General features: G+C 43.4%; 1 protein-coding gene across 1 annotated transcript in view; it reads left to right on the top strand.

The window, feature by feature from the left end:
- Positions 1 to 401: 401 nt before the first annotated feature.
- fras1 (Fraser extracellular matrix complex subunit 1) overlaps positions 402 to 22,802 on the top strand; it is a gene marked incomplete at its 5' end in the record, with an annotated part of 223,559 nt that continues 201,158 nt past the window's right edge. The window contains 2 exons of the mRNA XM_079222966.1: positions 402 to 411; positions 1,179 to 1,210. Of these exons, the coding sequence (XP_079079092.1) occupies positions 402 to 411; positions 1,179 to 1,210 (42 nt within the window). The remainder of the gene's footprint in view (positions 412 to 1,178; positions 1,211 to 22,802) is intronic.

Raw genomic sequence — 22,802 nt, 5'->3', positions numbered from 1 at the left:
CACGGGAGGTTATTTTGGTTCGTAATGAAGCTGAAGCGGCTGAACGTTTGTTTTCCAGCACGAATCTTCTTTAAATCAGACCGGGAAGTGAGACTGCACGCAGGAAGCAGAGATGTGGTGATTGGCAGGTCTTAAGATGAAACATCTGGGCTAAATATTTATTTTTTTAAAGCGGTCAACAGCTGTTCAATTGATAAATGAACGGCGTCAATAAATTAATGTGTTTACTCGAAAAAAAATACTGTGATATACCGTGAAACCTCCAGAATATTACAAAATACCGTGATATGAATTTTCAGCCATACCGCCCAGCCCTATTTAAATAAGGGCTATTCAAGCGTTCCAACAGGGAAGTTGGGTTAAAAACAAACAAGGTATCTCTTTTTCCCCAATGTAAGTCTATGGGGAAAAGTATTTTCGGGCCTCACGGCGTCACGTGACGGACCCAGAAATTGTAATTCCAGCACGTCGCTCTTCACGTCGCTCTTCTTCATGCACGAACACGCTGAGGAAGACATTGACGTGAATAAACCGTAAACAAGTCACGGATTCAGACACGCGATGAGCGGAGTCTTGTGATTGGTCGGATCGCTCCACGTGAAAGTGTCTTCCATCAGACAAACAAGGAAACCTTTACAAGGAAACTGTGAATTACGTTTGCTTTTTCACGTACCCCAAATAAGTTTAAGTAAGGAGGTCAGGGTGGTGGACGAGTCAAAAAACACAGACCTTCACTCAGGAGACAGCTGTTAATGTCCTGACGTACTGCCATTTCCCCTGAAATGTTGCTGAATGTTTCAGCGACAAAACTGCATGTGTGAAACGGGACTCATAGCTGAAACAAAACAGGACTTCTTGGTTTCAAAGTGAACGAGTCAAACATAAATCAAACATTAAAACAACTCATCTGCAGGTCACACGTGTAAGCGTTGCGTTCTTGCAACAACGTGACCTTTTTTTGAAAAGCGTGGCGCCGCCTAAAGTCGAGGAGATTTAGATTGTTTGTTCTTGGATTATTCTCCCGCCGGGATTCTCAATCTGTGTAGTTACCGTTTGTCTCTGTGAGTTTGACACACATGACACCAAAGGCTTACAGGAGCAGATTTACATAATCCCTGTGATCATGACTGGACTCTAACGCTCTCTCTCTCTCTCTCTCCCCCTCCCATCCATCCTAGGAACTTGTGTCTTCGAGGGATCGCTGTATGCGGTAGGTGCACCCGCCCCGTCTTGTCCTATCTCACCATCTCCGGTATAGCTGGTTAAGATTTCTTTCCCCGTCCGCTCACAGAATTAGGATCTCGGGTCCGTCTGCGAAGCCTAATGGGTATTCGCTAATGTTTTATTCACACCAGGGACATCGCCAGGTTAGATCTGACTGACGGCTGGAGCCCTGTGTGTGTGTGTGTGTCTGTGTGTGCAGAGATAGGTGTTGAAAGGTGTGTGTATTATCAGGAGGGACTGCTACGTACACGTAGCCAAAGAAGACGTGTCTCATCTGTGATGCATGTCTCGTACTGACTTTGTGGATGATAATGGCGATGAGAGGGAGCCGGATGCAGCTCGGCTGGCGGGCCCCCGGCTGCTAAAGGAAGAGCCACTGCGCCGTTCCACTGAAGGTTATGCTCGTTTCAAAGTGAAGAAAGAAGTTTGTGTGACGATCTTTGTTCCCGGGGTTCTTATTGAGATGAGCTTTTTGTTTCATGTTCTCTGGAACGCTGCTCCAGGATCTTCACGTCCCGGCTGGTGATGAGCTTTAATGTTTCAATGTTTGTCGTGTTTTGGCTTGAAGGCATCGACAGACGAGAAGGGGCCTACCCCGAGGCTTGACCTCCGTCAGACTTTTAACCATTTGCTTTTCTTTTTTTTTTATGTTTGAGCTGTAAAAGCGGAGGTTGAGACGGAGATCACAGTCAACATAAACTCTTTAAACACATATGTTTTATATGCAGAATCAAAGAAAAATAACATTTAATTTTTAATCAGATGCTAATAAATTGGAAGCATCTCTCTGATAACAGCTGCATTCAAAAGATTATGCCGGGTCACGTTGCTCTACAGAGCTTCTAATCCTAAAAAAGACACGTCATACAGATTAAAGTGGAGGGTCACTGTATCCAGGGAAACACTGAGCAGTTAAAGTTGATTCAGCCGTCGCACATGTCCGTCTCCTTGTTATTGGTCCAACCAAAAGCTTTAAAAAGCTTAAATCTGCTGCCGTGCACTTGACAAAAACACCTCTTGTGGCTCCAAACAACTGATAATCTTTCTTAAAAAGCCTTAAACGTGGTTCTCTGCAGGTAGACGGTTTGGTTCTCGTGCAGAATAATGATGAACTCCTGCTGTGTTGGCAGCATAATTACAGTAATGCTGAGAACACATGAGAAAACACATACCGACAACTACCTCCGATCCTGTAAATGCATGAGAGCACATCCTGCCCCCCCCCCCCCCCCCCCCCCGCCCCCCCCACACACTTATGTCTCTGCTTTGAAGGAGGGTAATTGTTGGAGCGAGGACGCTAAGAGTCAGCAAGGGAAGAGGAGGAGTAGTGGTGCAGAAGGGAAAGGAGGAGGGGGATTGTGGGAAAAGAAAAAGAAGAGGGCATGGAGACAGGTGGGACATCCCAGCGTGTTGGAACACAGAAAAAGGCCCTTCTGGAGTTCAAAGTGAAGAACTTCCTCCCCCGACACCTGGACTGGAGGGTAGATAGCAGCGAACGGAAAATAAAGAAACTCACAAATTAAAGAGCAGAAGCTCCTCTGTGTCCTCTTTCTTCTTTTTACTCCATTAGCTTGTGGCGTTTTGGCTTGATTTAATTTGTGCCAAAACGCATAAAATGTAAATTTCAGGTTATATGCCGCTACTTTATTTCCTTTTTTTCCTCAACGTTGACCCGTGCGGCTTAAATATCGGTGCGGCTAATTTGTGGATTTTTCCGATTCTAAATTAAGCAGCAGTTGCAGAGACATATGATACAAAATTCACGTAAAATATTCACAAATCCCCTTCACGAGTGATCTCACTGTAAGAGGGTCCTCTCAGCAGCAAGCAGCAGGAGCAGACAAACTCCCTGCTGCCCTCCCCACCCCTGCGGCGCCTCTCACCCATCGTTTTTTTTTTTTAATCAAAGTCGGTTATTCACTTATAAGGAATTTGCTTTATGGTTTTGTGCATACAATAAAAATATTAAGATGGGAATAAAGAAACACTGCAAAGTATACTGCAAAAGGTTTAAATACAATTTACGATAAAAAATTTAAAAAAAACCAAGATCATTGTTTATTAAAATTGGAACGCGGTGCAGTTGTGTGCAGCTGGTTTAAAAAGTATTAATCAGGAGATGTATGTGCGTATGTTATCAACTCTTTAACTTTGTATTCGACCCCTCTGCATGGCTCAGATGCCACACTGCCACTCTCACCCTGTCGACCAGTTTAGTTCACATGCATTCCAGGAAGCATTTTTTTTAACGTCATGAGAAGAAGAAACCTGGTTTCCGTAACGCAGGACTCGAAACTCGATAGATTCGTCCTAAAGAAAGCTGATTTATTCTTCCTATGTGGGTAAACTGTTATCAAATCATCCTTCTTTTCGTTTTTTACATGCAACATATTTCAGACAGGGAAAGTAGCTGCAGAAGGACACTAATACAGTTCAAATCCGTGGGCTATGCTTTTAAAGTGCGGTCGGGGGAGAAAGCTGATGGCTTAGCTGCTGCATGCATGTGCAGATTTGCAGTAACCAGGTCACTGCATGTAAACACATTCTCTGATCACCTGCATGACCTGGTTACTTACAGTAAATGAGGAGAATGACCATAAAAGAAGATATGGACCCACAGATGGCTGGGAAAAGGTTTTGTTTGTCGATCTTTATCCACACTGATGGAAGTTTATAATATTCGTCGGCTCTGCATATTTAATGACAGACTACATGGAAATGTTCGGCAGTTTTTTTTGATAAAAAAACATACAAACATCTTGATGAAAGCAAAGATTGACACTTTACATGTGGTACAATGTGAGATGCAGTTGTCATCACATCTTTCCCCGCAGAGAAAAGGCTCGTTCCTTTGGCTGCATTGATTATTGGTTTTTCACCGACGAGGCCAGAGGAGACGATGTCGGTAACTAAGTCATCAATCAGCTGTTTGTCGTCTCCTGTGTCCCGATAAAGCCGATCAGAGACGCACAGAAGCTTGAGCTTGTATCTTCTGGGTGTAAACTCGAACTGACGTCATCCTCAGCATTCCGTCAGCTCATGTCAGCTGACCTAAACATGGCTGGCAGCATTGATGGATGACTGATCGGGGTCTACCGGGCACAAGCCCAGAGGCCCAGAGTGTCCTTCACCTCCAAAAATGTAAAATAGACAGGCAACAACCAGGACCTCAAATAAACATAAAACCACTACAAAGGCGCAGAAAAAGGCTACAAAGAGACAAGAAAAGGCTACAAAGAGATGAAAAAAGCTGCATAGAGAGATGAAGAGACTATTAGAAGAGACTGAAGAGACTAACTATGAAAACTACAAAGAGACAAAAACAACAACAAAAAAGACACAAAATGACTACAAAGAGACACAAAACTACAACAAAAAGTGGCAAGACATACACAAAAGAAAAAGATGAGGTTTATAATTTACTTGCTGTCTTCAAACTGGAATAAGGCTTTCATGGAGAAGAAATGAGATCTCATGCTTTAGTAAAATCCTAAACTGTTAAAACGAAACGTTGCGATGGAAAAGCACCGACACCTCTTAGGTGTGCTGAAGTACCTGAGTAAATATCTTCTCCTCCTGCGATCAGGAACCCAAAGGGTTCGGGCAGAAGAACCAACGCCAGATGCAGCGTCGCGCTGCACGGCGCGCCATTGACACGCCGCTGAAATACAGTGAAGAGACGGCGGGGGCTCGGCAAAAACATGCAGCTCCATGTCCAAATATATCACCAGTCCCTCGGGGCTTGAATTCCTGGCATTGCGAATCGCCGTTTCTGTCTGAATCAAAATGTAGGGCACCGCGTGAACAGGCCCCCCGAAGGGACCCGAGGGTCTGGGGCAGAACTTCTCACGGTGGCTGCCGCATGCGTCACGGAGCTCCTTCCTGTCCCGACGGGTTCTAATTAATGTCTTCCCGTCTTGTACCGATCCTGAACTGTTACTGTTGTAGAAGTGCACCAATAGCCAGATCCCAAACCACTACGATGGAGTCGGCCTTCGCATGTTGCCAACTGTTGTTTTACATGTTGGAGAGAAGAACCAACCTCTCGCCTGTCTTTGTGATTTATCACCCCTGGCCTCGCAGTTCAGAGGATGAGATGGGCCCTTTGGGTCGAGCCTCCTAAAGCAAGTTTCACAGGATCCTGATGATCAGAGAAGTGGAGATGAGGAGTCCTGATGGTCTCGTGGTTTAAGGCGCTAACATATTAACATTGTACTGTCGCACAAATCAGTCCTGCTTGACTCTGAATGTAAGAACTACTAACCTCTAAATCTCATATGTGTGTGTTTGTAGTCAGTTTAAGACAAGAAGAGTTCAGTTTCATAACTCTCAGTGAGAGTTAACGGTTAACATTGCTACGTCCTGGAGCTCTGATGTGGAACGGCGGTTAAATATTTGACAGACACCAATCGGCCATTAACAGTAAAGTATTTTAGTATTAAAAATAGTTGAATAAGTTTATCAGTGAAATAAAAGTTACAAAGAAAATCCACCAGAGCAGCAGATGAAATAATATTCTTATTATTATATTGTGCAGCACAGCCTCAGTTTTGCTCAACATTTCCAGTCACCAGTCCAGAAAAAGACCCATCTCAGCGGTACGTGTACTGACACTCAAAAAGTACAGTAAAGGCAAACACAACGAGCTATTTTAAAAGAGCCTATCTCCAACTTCCTCCGTGTGCCAGGGGTTTTATCCTCACCTGAAGTATTCCTATGCATCCACATTATGCCCGCTGGGGTTTCGGCGGTGAATATGGCATTAAAGGTCCTAATAGGATTGGACTACTGTTGGACAGAATATGTATATTAGCGGAAGCTGCTTTTTTTCAGGGCCCCCTCGGTGGATTAGCGCTCAAGCTGTAGTGATAATTCTTCTGTGACGACCGGGTCGCTGCCGACTGCCGTTCACGCCGCCGATTTCTCCCCGTGGGGCTCAAAAAACGACCCATGTGATCAGAGGAAAAGATAAATGAGACCTCTTGAACAATTACTGAAGCTGGAGCAAAGTACTGAAGGGGGAAAAGACGGAGGGGTAAAAAAAAGAACATACAGAGGACAAAATAAAGGCAGGAGGTAGGGCTGGGCGGTATACCGGTACCGATTTCAAATTTCAATGTGGTATGAATTTTTCATACACTGTCATAGCCGTGACAACTGTTGTCGCTCTTCGGCAGGCAATAAAATATATAGCTCCGATCGCTGCTATAACTTTATAACAACAATTAATAACCCACAACTAACGCTCTTTAACAGGGTAAAACACTACGACACAACAGTTTGTGACACGTAAACAATTTGTAACATTAATAATTGTACATTTATCAAATTACACCGCCAAACTGCATGCTGGGTACATCTCGCCCACTATCACAACAAGAAGAAACTCTGTCGCTACATAAAAAAATTGGAAAGGAGCGATGCAGGAGGAAAAACGAGAGACCAGAGATGCACCAATACAACTTGTGCCCAAGAGAGGAGCTGTGTCTGCTGTTTAGAGGTTTTTTGGTTTTGAAAGATCCGACGTAGATCAGAAAACGATTTATTGCAAAGTTTGTCAAGCCGCTGTTATTGCCTCTGGTGGCAACACTAGCAATGTACTCCATCACCTCAGCAGAAAGCATTTGTGGGATTACGAAGAGTGTATGCAATTACGGTCCTCGGATTCAAGACCATCAACCAGTCATGGAAGTGACGAAGCTGAACATGGAGGGATTTAGGACCCAGGGCGACCAGATTACATGCAAAGTCAATGCACAGACGCGATAGGTTTTCACATAGGTTTAAACATGTTTTCCGCCGGGCGGCGCGATAGACGTGTTTGAGGCGGCGCACACAGAACGTTTGCGAACAGAGCGAAGGACGCGGCGCGAGTTGAAATATCCCAACTCCGGCAACTAAATCGCGTGACACAAAGTTGCGTCAGTCAAATGATATACAATAAACAAGATAAATATTAAAAAAGACATTAAAGACAACAGAGTAGTCAGAGTAGTGCAGATGGAGATGACGGGATAGTGAGGGAGAGAGACTTTGATTTGGAGAACATTTTCGCAGGTTTTTGGAGATGCATTTCTTTCAAAGTTGAGTGAATCATTGGGGACTGTGAATGTATACTTTAAATCCCGGGTGATCATGGGAAGTAATGGTCCGGAATCCAAAGAAGTTATAGTAAAAGTATATTTAATAAAAAATGACAGACAGCTTATGCTCCTGCACGGGCTCTTTAAGTCCACGGCGCACCTCAGAACACAGGTCCGAGTGGTTCGCTGGGCAGATGGAAAGAGGTCGAGCGTTCGCGTACCGGTTAGTTTTCAACTCATTCGCGGGACTTTGAGTCCTTCCTATTGGTTTAATGTTTTATTACCTTTATAAACATATCATTGGCCCTGCCGTTTCAGGGGCGGAAATACACTTCTTCTTCCGTCTTCTTCTTCTTCTTCTTCTTCTTTCCCAAAAAGGGTAGTGTCCATTGTCTCAAAAGTCAATGTTTAGCTCCGCCCCCTCAGGCGAACAAGAGAACTACAACTCCTTAAAGCAGTAGTCAATATATCATGCAGCATGCAGTATTTGTCTAACATTCATTCACACAACAATCATTCTACAGTAATAACAGTGACCTTCATATGCATACAATTACAAATCCCTCATAATAATATCCCTTATTAATTATCATATTTCATGCATTGTAATGTACACATAAACAACTTATTCTACATAGATGTGCAAGTCCAAATGTGATTAACTAAGCTTAAAAAACACTACCAGATTGAGATTTAATGAAACTTTTGACTCAGTTGGAGGTTTGAAAACAACTCCAAGCACACAAAGTTCAATCTTCAACCGCTTGTTTTAAAAACATACTTTACTCATAGTGGTGATATAATTTCTCCAAATTCCAAATGAACCCTGCACATCACTTCCTGTTCCTCTCCGTCGTTCTCTCCCCCCCCCCCCCGCTGAGACGTGTGAAGATCCCGACATAATGAAGCGAGCGCCGGCCGGCCGATGCCGGGAGAATAGCCGGCTTAGAAGCGGCGTGCCCCCGGAAACACAGAAATAGATCACATGAGGACGTTTCCATTTGAGGCTCTCCCACATTTGAATTATTAAATGGCCCGTGGCTGTGAAGTGTCTCCACTGGCTGCTCTCTTCAAGATGCTTTTAAAGCAAAACTGCTTCTTGCATCTTGAATCCCTCCATGCTTTTAAGCCGGAGCAGCAGTTTACCATTTGTTTTTGCTCGAGGGAGACACGGAATGAAAAAGGTGCAGCGTTGAAACAGCGTTGTCCATCACAGAGGATGGTTTAGGTTGCACGAGAGCATTAAAGTTGCAAGATGCCCCGAAGCGTATTCTGCGTGGGGCTACAGGTTATAACTCATAAAATGTTAAAATCCCTCAGACGAAGAAACTTATCTTTACTCTTGTTTTTTTGGGCTTCGTCTGAACACTGAAACGACATCCACTCTCCTAAAAGTGTGGATACACCTGTAGTTTCATGTTTGAAGTGGGGTAATTTTGTATCCTTCAGCTCTTAAGTTCTCCATGTGCAGACGTGTTGCGACAGGAACGAGCTGAGACGATGAAGTACGAGGCAGGAAGTCCACTCTGAGCGATGCCGCCGTGAGTTTGAGGGGCTGTTAGTCTTTGGAGGGACTTTTTGAAATGTTGCAAAGAAGAAAACGAGAAGTCGGAGAGATGGTCTTTGGGAACTTGTTTTGACTGGCAGTGTCGTGTTTCATGATAATAATGTTCTGAACGACGAAAATAAAATACAAAAAAATGTTGTCTGGAGACAAAGACAATAGAAATATGTGTCTTGGAACAACAATAGAAACAGCTGATCGGTCGTGTGAAGTGTGTTAAACCTTCGCTACGTCAGAATTCACTTTCGACAAAGGTGTTTCCTAAATACACTTAAAAAACTTAAGTTTGACTAAATATCATAGCATACGAATGACGTGAATGGAAACAAGGCTGCAGGCGGTGTTCTCCACCTCATTTGCCAAGACCAACTAAATGAGGATGAGATTCATGAGGTGCGCCTTCATTTGATTAAAGGCATTCATCAGCGCTTTTGGAAATAACGCCTTTGGCTCATCGGAGGGCCTCGATCAGATCCTCGGGTCGAGACCCTGTCCCACGCCTCGGCGGTGTTGCCGGCCCGGCACTAAATGAGAGCTCGCCATGCTCCCTCGAACGAAGCATGGAATTAAGCCCACCACCACCACCGCCTCTGTCCTGGTGGAGGAAGACTAGATTGAAGTGGAGCGACCTTTGGCAAACACCCAGCTGCCGGGCTAATGGGCAAACAAACAAGCTAGCTGCTCCTCTTTCTCATCAACACCCCCACCCCTATTCTCTCTGCTCATCATGTGACCCCCCCCCCCCCCCCACCTCCAGACCTTGCAGGCCACCCGCTTGTAGCTTTGACAGTTTCATCACAGAAGTTCATTGAGGTCGCCGGCCCTTTTGTCTCTCACATTCAGCGTGTTTGATTCCCGGCTCGCCATTGGAGCCGTTTGTCCTCTTATCTGTAAATACCAGCACACAACCCCCCCCCCCCCCCCCCCCCCCTCGGCTCGTCTTTCTTTGCTCTACTTTTTCAGCCCGTCTGTGCCCGCAGGCTCTCGGAGCTACAAGTGTTTAGACAGAGGAGCGTTAAAACCGAGCCAAGTCTTTGTCCTCGTCGGCTCGCTCGGCCGTGTTCACACACGCTGCAGATCACAAACCTCACGTCCACAGGGCTCGCTTTTCTTTCTCTTTTTCTTTTTTCTTTTTTCTCTCTCAGCCCGGATTTTCCTCCTGCTTTCTGTCCTGAATGAATCTTCAGGGACGACGGGCTTAAAAAAGAAAAAAATCTTTTGTCTCTGAGAAAACACGGAGGGGATTCAAGTAGCTCTAAAAAAAAAAGAGGATACAATGGAGCTATATATTTTTTCTCTTGAGTTACAGAATTATCTAATTCCGTCTCTTGTGTCTTTTCAGAACCGTGAGATTTAAAAAGTTGTGCAAAATGTAATGTAATATTCCTTGAATGCACAAACCTTATAGCAGTTATTTTGTTGTCATCTGGGAGACGAGAGCTTCAAATCAGCTGTTCTGCAAAATAAGAGGGTAAAAAATAACTCACGGCCTCGTTGTTGCATCGCTCCAACATGGAGCTTCATGCACAGCTGATACTTCTGACGTTTTGACAGTGTGCTTTAAAGTCTTTGTTCTTCGTTATCTGGCTTCACATTCTGGGGTTGTTCAACATTTACAGTGGCGACGAAGGCCGTTCACGCTGAAGAATTGAGAATTGTGAAGTTTTCATTTGTTAATTTCTAGTGGGAAAAAATGTTTTTTAATTCCGAGAAGAAAGTCTCGAGTTGAGGCTGAAAATACGTGATTTTCTTTTTTTAAACGCGAATAATGCGGTTAAACACTTTCTATTTATTAAGTGAATCTACAGTCTACTCTAGAAGAAGGAGAATATTCAGTTAAAGGGGAAGAAAATCCTTCATATGCCGGCGGCCTCTGATAAAAACTCTCTGGACCCAAAACCTTCTACTTGTGACCCTCTGGGAGCCCCGAGCCACAGCGCGTAAAGTTCCCCATTTTGCTCGTCTTTTAAAAAAACATTGTAATTATTGTTGCTTTATTGTGCAACATATCTTGAATAGGGAGAACAAAACCTTCTCTTTTACGATCAGACTTTAATTCTCCTCCTTAACTTAACTTTTTCTCGCATGATTGGCACGAATCTCCAAATACACGACAGGAAAAGCTTGAGAGTAGAATTAAAGCTAAACAGTGAAGTCGTGCTGACAGACAGATGTTTGCCTCGGGGGAAGAGGGGAGTAAACACGCTGCATGACAAACTCGGCCTGTCGATGACTTCATCTCCCCTCCATTACCTGCAGCGCAGCAGGAAAACAAAGGCCACTGCGTTCGGACCCCACAGCATGATGGGACATAAAGGATTATTATTTACTCTCCTGTCGGCGCCCCGCCCGACTGATAAGAAAATTACAGCGGCCGGTGGCTTGATCACAGTCACTTCCCGGACTCTTGTTTGCCAGCGGCAGATTTGCAGCCGCGTGTTTATTCTAGTAAACTTGACTCCCATCTCTTCCTGGCCTTTTTTTCCTAGTGTTTTTTGTTTGTTTGCGTCCTCGCCAGGATTGGGAGTATTGAGTTTAGCGGGTCACGGGGGCCGGCTGTTTGCATTTCCCACCCTTCCTCGCCGCCTCAGAGTTTCTGAGGTTTCCCAAACAAAAGCTTTTATTTATTCAAGAAGGACTTGGCACGGAGACTCATTTTCATCTCACAGGACGAGTGCTGTCAGAAATCACTCGTTCACTATTCTCTACGTTACAGTTCACTCTACTGTGTATTCACATCCTTTACTGGAGGGAAAGTACTAATACCACATTGTAAAAATACTCCACTACAAATAAAAGTCATGTATACTTAAAGCTGCTACAAGGATTTTTTATTTTGTGTTGATTTTGGCGGTGCCTGTGGACTAAAGTGGTAGTGTTTCTGAGCACCAGTAACTTTTAGTAAAAGTATTATCAGTTATGTGTACTGAAAGTACTTCAAGTGACTGTGAGGAACTTGTATGTGGTCCTGAACCAGTCCCAGGTTAGTCCTGGTCCTATATAGACCTCCATTAGTAAACAGACTATCAGAGAGAAGATGGTCTGTTTCTATAGAGTTCCTCGTAATGCTCCTCCTAAGTGCTCAGAGACACTACCAATTTAGTCCACAGGGGGCGCCAGAATCAACGCTGAATAATAATTCCTTGTTGCAGCTTTAAAGTAAAAGTATTTATAGTGCAGTAAAGTCTTTCCTCTCAGTGTTTCTGCTGAATTAATGTGAATGTTGCATTGCAACTCCTTTACATTAGGTTGGCTGGTTCCATCTCCAGCATTGCATCACATTCCATAAGATGCTCATATGTTAGCAGCTGTTGCAGCATTTTTTCACGGCTTTCTTTTCTTTCAAATTAGACTATTTTGTTAGAGATTTAGAGATTTTGGTCCTGAAACCAGCACTGTTAGATTTGTCTGAATGACAGAAGAAAACTCTTCCAATTTTCACCTTTCTTAGCCTCTAATCTCTGGAACTTTACGCTCTTTACATCTGAAGCCTGTCCAGCTGAAACTGAGCGCTCTCCGGTCTGTTTGAATGATCTTTGCCCTCTAGTTAGAGAGGGAACATGCCAGGACTCGCTTTATTGAGCCAGTCGGAGGTCTAAAAGCTGCCCTCTCTTTGGTTTTACCTGTGAAAGGAACAGAATTTAACATAATGTGAGGCCTTAAACGTTTTTAAGTGCCATGGTAGCCTTGTAGTTGTGCCCTGGTGGGCGGAAAAACAGACGTTTAAGGATGAGTTTAACAACAGCACAACCGAAAATAGGAGCGACTCGCGACTCCTCCAAACAAATGGGATCAATAATCCAGAGTTGTGCTTCTGAGCTGACACTGTGTTTGATTCCCGGCCACCCGGGTGTGAAAGAACAAACGGCGCTTCCCTGAATGAGTGAGTTAAACGCCGCCTCATTGTCCGGACCACGTGGCTCTTTTGTCTCGCTGATTACTTTTGGGCCGTAAAAGAGATTTATGCGACAAAAAACACAAAAGGACATTTTTAAAATTCCTTGCGCGGCGCTTTAAAGATGTTGTTCGGGGAACTTAAATGCACCAAATATTCCTCTTTTTGCCCTTATTCTAAATAAGACACCATTCCAAACAGGCTGTTTACGTGGCTAACGGAAATGAATATTCCACTAATATTCCTGTTTACATGCAGCTGTGCATATTCTGATTAATGTAAAAACATGTTTTTTCCCTCCTATCCTCACCAGCATCATCTGGTCAAAGCCCAAACGCATCTAGCGCGCCAAAATATGTAAAGGGGAAAATTTCTTGTACGTTTTCTCATTGGAGCGCGTAAACTCAGACTCTCGCTCTCATTCCTTCTAGCACCTTCTGGAAAAGGTCGGCGTTGAGATATTTGTTCGTATCCTTCATAATGTTTAAAAGTGTTTCTCTTTCTTCTCTTCTAGACGTGCATCTCTACTCCAGCTTTACTGCACAGAGCTGGTCGTAAACAGGAAAGAGGCCTAAAAAACAACCTATTGAGACTCATATTCATGTCCAAAGAATGCTCCTAAAACCCGAGTAATATCAGCCTTTTCCACATTTTAATTGTACAAATGCTCCATTTGGAACAAGACCTATTGCAGAATATCCAAACACAGTATGCTGAGTTTACATGAAACATCAAATTCTGATATTCTGAATACTAGTGTGCGTGTAAACATAGCAGGTAAACATCTAGTTTATCTGTTTCCCCCTCGAGGACAGTGTGTGAAATAGTACGAGAGTCTGTCTGTCTCAGATGTGATAACCAGTTCTGAAGCGGGAGGGGAAAGGCCTTTTGTCTCCAAGCCAGAATCTTAAATGAGCTGCTGTAAACGAGGTGGGGGGCCGATGGGATTTTCTTTTGATACGCAGACAGAAAAACATCAAATGATTCCGCTGCAATTAAACCGCGCTGCATTTATGTAATACGGGTAAAAAGGACATTACGTTATAGCCCGTGTTCTGTTTGTTTCCCCGGTTACTGCTTGGTGACACCCTCTGGGCGTCCGACAGCTCCGTCTCCGCTGGGCTGTCGGGGGTTTTATTGAGGGTTTCTAACCCCCAAGACGCTGCTGCTCAGTCTGTTGTTTTAGTGACAGGCAGACAAAAGTCCTGACTGGACGGGGGTGGGGTGGATACATGTTGGCCATCCAGAGGAGGTCGAGGTGGTGGATGTGTCACTCAGTAGACTGATGTTTGTGTCCTTTGTGAAAGAAGTACTGTTGTTGCCTGAACATAACTAAGTAGTACTTTTGTTGCCTAAACATAACTAATTAGTACTTTGGTTGTCTAAACATGACAAGTAATACTTTTGTTGCCTGAACATAATCAAGTACTTTTTTTTAACCTAAACATAGTACTTTTCTTGCCTAAACATAACCAAGTAGACCTTTATTAACCTCAATATAACCAATTACTTTATTTGGCCTAAACATAGTTGCCTGAACATAACCCAGTGTTATTGCATTTTTGTTTAGTTTCAATGTCAACATCATGTTAAGCCAAACCATGATGTTTTTTTTCTTACTCAACCTAACCAAGTAGTTAAAAGCACTACCTTCCCCCACTTCCTCGTAATAGAGGAAGTACAATAAGTAAAATACAGCCCACAACCGGTTAAAACACAGTTTTTAATCTGACATTTCAACCATTGACATTGTGTTGCCCTTTATCCTCAGTCATTTTTAAATAAGTCTGCCTCCTTCTTCATGTCACTTCTAACTGTAAAATACTTCAACTTCATTGAAAGGAACGGATTAGTAACTGCTTTAAATCAAAATGAATGCCCCCATCGTTCACCCCAAAACACGTTGTTGAATCTGCTGCAAGGAGATGCTTATCAACACTGTCTCGGTTGTGACGAGCAAAACTCGCAAGATAAGAACGCAAACCCAAATCCAAAGAATACGTGGGTGAAGAAAACAATCTCACCACTCAAGGCCCTTTCAGGAGCTTTCGATCATATCACGCGATCTTCTTCCGCAGAGGGCTTGTGCTCATGGAGTTGTTGATGTATATCATGTATCTGAGCACTTTAAAGTGCTCAGATAAAAGAATGAATGATGAGGGAGTCTTTTTTTAAAGCTCCAAAATCATCTCCAAACTGTGGAGTGATTCAGTTGCATATTTTTTTTTATAGTCAATTTGATTCGGTCCAATTTTTACCTGCAATAAACAAAACATTTCATGTATTTCCAAAATAAAATTTAAATAATGAGGAAATTCCTAATTTGTTCTTGACTTTAAAAAAATACATTTTAGAAGTAGCTGATGGACTCCAGAGGGTTTACGGTGCTCAGTTTGGGAACCACGTTTTGTGCGATACGATTGCGTGATGGATTGTGTATTTCTTTTCTTCACGAGCTGAATTAACGACGATAAAGTGCTGCAGGAGGTCGGCTGTCACGAGAACATCGGGTCACATCCCAGACAGCATGAAATTAGCCTCACAAGGACCTCTTCTTCAATAAACAATGGCTGAACCAAAACCCCAAATACACAGATTTAGCTGTGATTAAGTTAAAAGAAATTAAACAAAAGAGTGCAGAAATAACTACATAATGATGCAGATTCACAATAATTCATGCTTTGTCAGGTCTGTCAGCAACTATGACAAGCAAACCACTTTTAAAATGCTTGTTTTCTGAATGGAGTTTGGATCAATCAGAGCGAGGCTATGCTAGCATTGCAGCTGCTCAAAACACTTAAAAGGACGTCATCTGGTTTGTGTTTCATAGACAAACAGATCGTCTCGTCTCTGGACAAGTGTTTGGCGCCATAGCGAAGCTCTAGGTGACAACGGATGGCTACATTAATTTTTTACAACAATAAATCCCAACGATGAGTTAACGCTTAACTCCTCCACACTTGGAACACCTGCACCGCAATACATATTATCCCTGTCAAAAGGCATCTTGTAAATTTAACTGCCTCTCCCTCCGTTACCTCGTAAAATAAAAGAACCATTTAACTTTCCTCAGTTAATTCTCCACTCATGAGGCGCTGGTGCACATTAAACGGTGCGTCGTGCACGGAAAGGCTGCGGCAAACTTTAGAGTCAGACGTTTTAAAGCAGCAGGGGAGGCGCTATTCTTGTCCCCTGCGGGGTTCAAATGTCACCAGTAAGCCTGGAGGGACAATAATAGCATGCCAGTGCTGCTACCCAGCACCCTGCGCCTCCCACGTCATCGGCATCCTTTTTCTTGTCCACTGGAAATAGCACATGGCTCGCCGTGGCCCCCTGCTCGCTGTTTTAGCGGCCCCAGCAGGCCCAGGGGCCTCCGCTGGCAACGGAAAACCCAGTATGCCGGCTCCTGCCTTTCCTCCCCGGCTAAGAGGACCAGCAATCATTAATCCTGAGTTTAAACTCTGCCACAGTATCGACCAGCAGGTTTGGTTCAAGAGCAGCAATATCCCTCCTCTTCCTATTCCTCCTCCTCCTCCTCCTCCTCCTCCTCCTGCTGCTCCGGGTTCCTTCACTCACCCTCCAATTACCTTCCGCGGCTTTCCCCCAGAGGAAGATATAAAACGTGTGCTAAGTACATTTATTCAGGTAAAATAAAAAGTGAATTGTAGCGTCACATGTATTCATAGACGTCAGATAAAAGGGGTGGAGTTTGAAGGCTGAAGTATCCATTAGTAACAATGTAGCAATGACGTGGTTTCTCTTGAGGTTGGTGAGTTTTTATAAATCGGATGTAATCCAGCAGGTATACAAAGGCCGCAAAAAAAAAACCTACACACAGGTCTAACATGAATTGGTCTTCTCTCAACCAGGACACCGCTGCTTATTTGTCAGGTAACTTCCGCTCTGTCAGTTATTTGAACCCAAACGGCAATCTTTTCCAAAACCTGACTACGTAGTTTTGTTGCCTAAACGTAACGAGCGGACATTGACACGTGTTGCTGGACTTTCGGAGAAATTTGCACAAAAAATGTATAACTTTACGCGAGACGTTAAACGAATCGTTGCATGAGTGTTCATGGTTTTGCTGCATCAACCTACCTTTATCGTTATTTTAAGCCAAACCACAATGTTTGTCCTGAACCTAACTAAGTGGCCTCTTGTTACGTAACATCGCCCCCAAACAGAAGTCCTTCTAAAATAATTTGAATGAATGAATATGAATGAATGAAAATGAATGAATGAATATATACTTTATTAATCCCCAAGGGGAAATTTTGTGTCGCGTAGCAGCCATTTACACAGAAAATAAGATAAGATAATAAGATAAGATATAAAAACAACAGGGATGAAAGATATATGCAATAATAATATTAATAGAATAAAGATAAAAATAACAACAACAATAAAATAGCTGGATGAGCTATTTTATTGTTGTTGTTATTTTGTATCTGTATTCTTTATTTTGTGTCTTTGTACACAAAACTAATAGATTACGATTCATTGTAATTGTCTGAAAAAGAGGAGACAATTCTTGTGCATGTAAACGTGATTATTGTCAACAATTATTTTTTGGGGTAGGGGGTAAGTAAGAGGCACTTATCCCGTCACTCCAGCTCGTTTCATGATCCACCAGCGTTAATGCTTGGACACTTAAAGCCGGTGGAGGGTTGAATGAAATCCTGCAACAACGCAGTCCTCAGAGCACCGAGCAGCTCAGGACACACACCAGGAGGAGTTTACGCCGTCTCCCGCTGCTCTCCAAACCGCCACTTTAACTCCCGATGCTGCAATTAGCACTGCAGCGGAGCGGCAGTGATGTAACGTTTGGGCGTCGCTGATGCTGCCGCGCAACATCTGGATCCCGAGCACGGGCCGAAGTTGACTCCACTGTAATTTGTGAGGTAACGGCAGTAAAAAAAAAAAAAACTAAGGGGGAAGTGGAAAGAAAAGCCTGGAGGAAAAAAAAAAAAAACGGTGACCTGTCATTAGTCGGCCGAGCCATTCATCTCTCTGGCATGTGTGAGGAAGAGGAGGCGGGAGGAGGAAAAGGAGCGGTAGGGCCACAGTGACCCTGAGACGCCGGGGTTTCCGCTGCTCACATGTATCGGAGCAGTGATCGATGCTCGAGAGGTATCAACCCTGCTGGTAATAGTCTGCATGAGAGTGCTTTCACAGGCCGCTGCAGGTCTCAATGAAGAGCCTGATTAGTGGTGGCTTCGCGTTGACTCTGGTTGCTGCCCATGAAGCCTTATCGGGGGTTTGGTTAACTCCGCACTAAAGACCAAGGAGACGTGGAGAGTTTGCACACACACAGAGAGGTCCCAATGTCTTCATGCACTGGGACGTGTATCAAAGTCCTGTAGAAGCGGCGGCGAGTCTGTCGAAAGCAGGAAGACATTCTCCGGAAGCTGCAGAGAGTTAGGGCGGACGGTTTACTTGCGTCAATTTGCATCTTCGTGTGGACTTTGAACGTAATCGTGCGGCGCAAACAAAGTATAGCATTTGCATTTGGAGGATATATTTTAGGAAGGAATTCAAGGAATTGTGGGACGGCATTGTCTCTTTTCCAGTCCAGTGTTCCCTACGCTAAAAGAGATGAGAACGGAAGCATTGAAGCTCCTTTCCTTCGACCAGCTCTTATCACGGCTGCCACTTTGACACTTCCAGGAACCTTCCAAATAAATAAAAATCAAATCACCACTCGAGCGCGGGCCTTGATGCCCAAAAAGGCTGGTGGTTTTATATGCAACACATGCGGCTTCTTGACACATTGTAGCTTCGCTCGCATCCAGAAACAATCCCGCCTCGAGGAAGTTGTGTTTCATCCGTTTTATGTTGACAGTTCAGACATTTAGATGTCTTGGTTATATTGGAATTGTTCTGCTTTACAGCAGCTTCGTGGCCAGGGAACAGGGTCTCAGTCTTTAACCACGAGGACTACAATCTCTCAGATATGGGACGCCACAGTTTGGGTGTTATGCAAAACAAAAGGAGGAACAAATTTGCTTCTGGGTGCCTGAATGAAACCACCAAGCAGAGATTACTTCGTTGCTTTAGTAGGGTGTTGCAGTGAAAGTAAACATCCATCGTGACTCAGGAAGTTACGTTTATATTACAATAATATTTCTAAGCGTAACCGGAAGCATTTGCATTTTTTGCTAATTTGTGAAGGAAACTTTTCTTGCATTCACTCCCTGACTTGCTGCACTTCAGCTCCTTCCTCCGTTGAGCAGTTTGTGGTTTGAGCATCAGTTGACAATCATTCGACCTCGTCTGCACAGAGAGTGTTCAACTCCTCCTCGGCTGCAGTTTCACTACTGAAGAAGTTTTGTTCAATATCCCTGCAAGGTTTCGCACTTTTTCCTTAAACACTTTGTTCTCTCTGTTTGGTGAGTCACACGCTTCCTGTGCACTCGTTTGGTTTCCCTCCTCTTGTGCACTCGTTCCCCCGAAAGCCTTAAAACGGGTCGTTACAGGGAGAGTCATCTCAACAGAAGTCTGGATCCACTTACAGGAGAGGAATCTGCACTTTGAACGCAGATACGTGCAGATGTATAATCTCAAGTTTGGGTCTTTTTATTTCTCCCGAGGGAGGTGGAGGAGAGGAATTCAGAGGTAATGATCCTAAATTAAAGAAAAAGAGAGCAGCTCATCCTTCAGCGTCACGTTTTAAATCACCGCCTTTAAACTCATCCACGCAGATTTAACACGCTCCCATTTAGCATCCCTGTATGAGAAACAATAAAAAAACTCCTGAAAATTCCTGACTTTTATTTTATTGCTTATCTTTTTAGTTTTGCACTTTGCGCGAGGCTTTAAACACAGACACTCTGATGTGTAAGCAGAAGCAACAGATATGATTTAATGTAATTCAGACGCAGGAGTTCGGATGCTTGTCTCGACACATTTTGTTTCAGCTGCGTTCAGAAAAATTAAACGGCCTCTGTGACCTCCGGGTAAAAAGGCCGACGTCGACACAGTTCGCCACCCATGGAAAGACCAGTTGAATGGAACAGGTGGAAACGGGGCAGAGAGAGGTGCCAGTGGGCCGTGGGAGGGGGGGAGGCCACTTGTTGTTTTCTTTTCTAGGGGGGTCATGTCAGAGGGCAGTAATGCTTTAACTGTCGGATTAGGATGTCCAACCTGTGGCCCAAAGCCTCTTACGGGGGGAGAGTGTGGCAGTTTGTCACGTATTGGGGCCAAACCGGCAGTAATTTGGGACGATTAGTGCGAGAGAGAGAGAGAGAGAGAGAGAGAGAGAGAGAGAGAGAGAGAGAGAGAGAGAGAGAGAGATGATAGAGATGATTTCTTAAAATCACATTCCTGACATTTTATTGTGTTGATCTCTATTTTGTATAATTTTCAATATTTTGACTTTTAGATCTGACAAAACAAAGACCTTGAAGCTGTCTCATTGTGCTCGTTGCATTTCATAGACTTAAGAGTTTTTAATTGAGAGGGAATGTTTATTCTTGACTTTTTTAAACAGAAGTTTGGCTCGAACAAAGCTTAACTCAAGGGGCCACTTCTGAGGACTTTTGGCCCTTCCCCTTAAAAAATAAGTATTAATTTACCCAAGTTGTCCCCAAATCTGTTCCTTCTGCTGTATTTGTTAACTTCCAGCAGTTTAATAAGGTATTGATCAGGTATTGATGGAGCAAGCCAAGAGGAGATCTCAAAGCTGTCATGAAGAATCACAGTTATTCCACCAGATATTGATTGTTGAGCTCCTCCAGTGGCGGCTGGAGATGTCGTTGTGATTATGATTTATTGAGGGAGGTAAACTTGTTCAGTTCATGCATCTTGTCCTCGAGGAGACTATTTCTGATGAATAAAATGCAATTGATCAATAGTTTGTTAAAGGATACCAAAAGTGTGAAACTTGTGTATTCAGGTGTTTTTTTAAAGGTCTGTCGTGTCTTTAAAAGCGGTGTGAAGCAGATGAGTTGGTTTGCAGGCGGTCATTATGTGTGCTAGAACCGCTGTTTACATCCCATTTAAAGAGGACCAGGGTCGTCTTTTATGACTTAGTTATAGGAGGCGACGGGGTGTTGTTGAAGGAGCAGAGGTTGCTTCACAGAGTCAGCGAGTGTGATGGGAAAGAAACGTGGGAGCAGACAGAAAGATGGGATTTCAGTTTTTTCTACATTAGATGGACGGCTATCACTTCTGTGTTTTTTAGTTGTAAAGCGACGTAGGTGGTTATAAGTTGCATAGTGTGGTTCATGTGCAAAAGCAGATAAAAAAAAGACCAAGTTGTGGTAATAACAAGTGTGGGACTCAGCAACCCCAGAAAAAATATTTTGTCACTTTTGTTTCTGCAAACCACAGGATACGTTGAATGTCATTTTTTCTAAGTAAACTATACATTTTAGTAAAAGGTACATACATACGTTTCATATTAGCCTCGTATCGCACGTGCAGAAACGCACAATGGTATGTGCTTAAGGTTGGAAAATGATTGGTGAGGTTCAGGTAACTACGTTGTTAGAAAAAAAGGTAAAATAATGAAGTAACAACGTACCGGTAACGTAACAATGTACCGTAACAATGTACCGTAACAACGTAGCGTAACAATGTAAGGTTACAACATAACGTAACAACGTAACGTAACAACGTACCGGTAATGTAACAACGTAACGTAACAACGTAATGTAGCAACTGTAATGTATCAACTGTAAGAACATAACTTAACTTAAGGACAGCCATAACAATCGTAACAATGTAACGTGACAACATAACAAAGTAATGTAACAACTAGGGCTGGGCGATGTGGACAAAATCTTTTCGAGGTAACTTAAACCATAATAGCAACGTTAATACCATATATAAAAACAGTAACCTCTCTTTCTTACTTTACGTTAAGCAAAAAGCATCGATTCAGCGTTTACTTTTGGATCTGCAAAGTATCTCAAGCTGTCAAATGAGCGTTGTGCAGTAAAAAGTACAATAGTTAAAGTACAAGTACCTCAGAAGTTTACATTTCTTGCCTTTCCGCACTTTCGGCACCAAATGTTTTAGTCAGATTCTTAATGTTGAACTTGATTTCTCTCAGTTCCTCTTGCATTAGTTCTGTTTGTGTTTGAACATTAAATCGTGATGCATGTGAGGAACATTCCCACTTGATGTGTCCTCTGAAGTCAACTCTAAAAGCTGCAGAAAAAAAGAGGCGTCGTCTTTGCAGCTCTGCAGTTGACAAAAATGGGAATATGAATTATTCACGTTTCTCACCAAACTGAGAGAAGTTTGAGAAGCTGACGTTGTGTTGGGATTTCTTCTCCCTCCTCTTCAGTCACATTATGTGGCTTCTGATTCCGATTTGACTCGACTTTAATTTTTCAGCCGCACAAAGCTTTAAAAACCGACAGCCTCGTTTTCTGGAGCGCTACTGTGAAGATCAATCGATCTTCTTGGAGATCAGCGAGCGACCGTTAAATTAGTTTCCACGTTTTCGAGCGTGGATGAAGTCTGGCTTTATGATGACTGTTCCTCTCGGGCGGTTTTTCTCTTCAACTTTTTAATTACACGTTCCCGTTTCCAAGTCCTACGGGAATCAAGGCACCGGAGGGCAGGACGTTTTCTTTTTTTTTAAAGCAAAGTATAGACCAGACTCCGATGAGTCATTCATGACCCTGAGGCTGTCGCTCCTCTTGTAAATTAGCCTTAAGAGGCCCGAGCCCCCGGACCCTCTGGCCCCGCAGCCCCCGACCACCACCACGAGACATTAATGAGCACAGAAAGGCCTGAAGGCTCTCAGACTCTTCTCAAGGACTCCACGGGAACAGAAATAAAACAGATTAAAGTAGTGATAGAGAGGGGAAGTCCTGCCCCCTTACAGTGGACCACAATGGGACCTTATCTCTGAAATAATATGTACGGTAGTCAAAAACCTTTTGATCCCGTTTGATTTATGCCATGTTTGTCAATTTAAAAAATAATTTTACAAGTTCTCTTTACTTAAATATTAAGTAAAAGTACTGAATTAACCCAACCCAAGTATTTTATCATCTTTATTCAACCTAAATAAGTATTTCAT

Source organism: Taurulus bubalis (genome assembly GCF_910589615.1).
Source record: "Taurulus bubalis genome assembly, chromosome: 8".
Lineage (NCBI taxonomy): Eukaryota > Metazoa > Chordata > Actinopteri > Perciformes > Cottidae > Taurulus > Taurulus bubalis.
The sequence above is the reverse complement of the archived record's forward strand: the minus strand, read 5'-3'. Positions and strand labels throughout refer to the sequence as shown.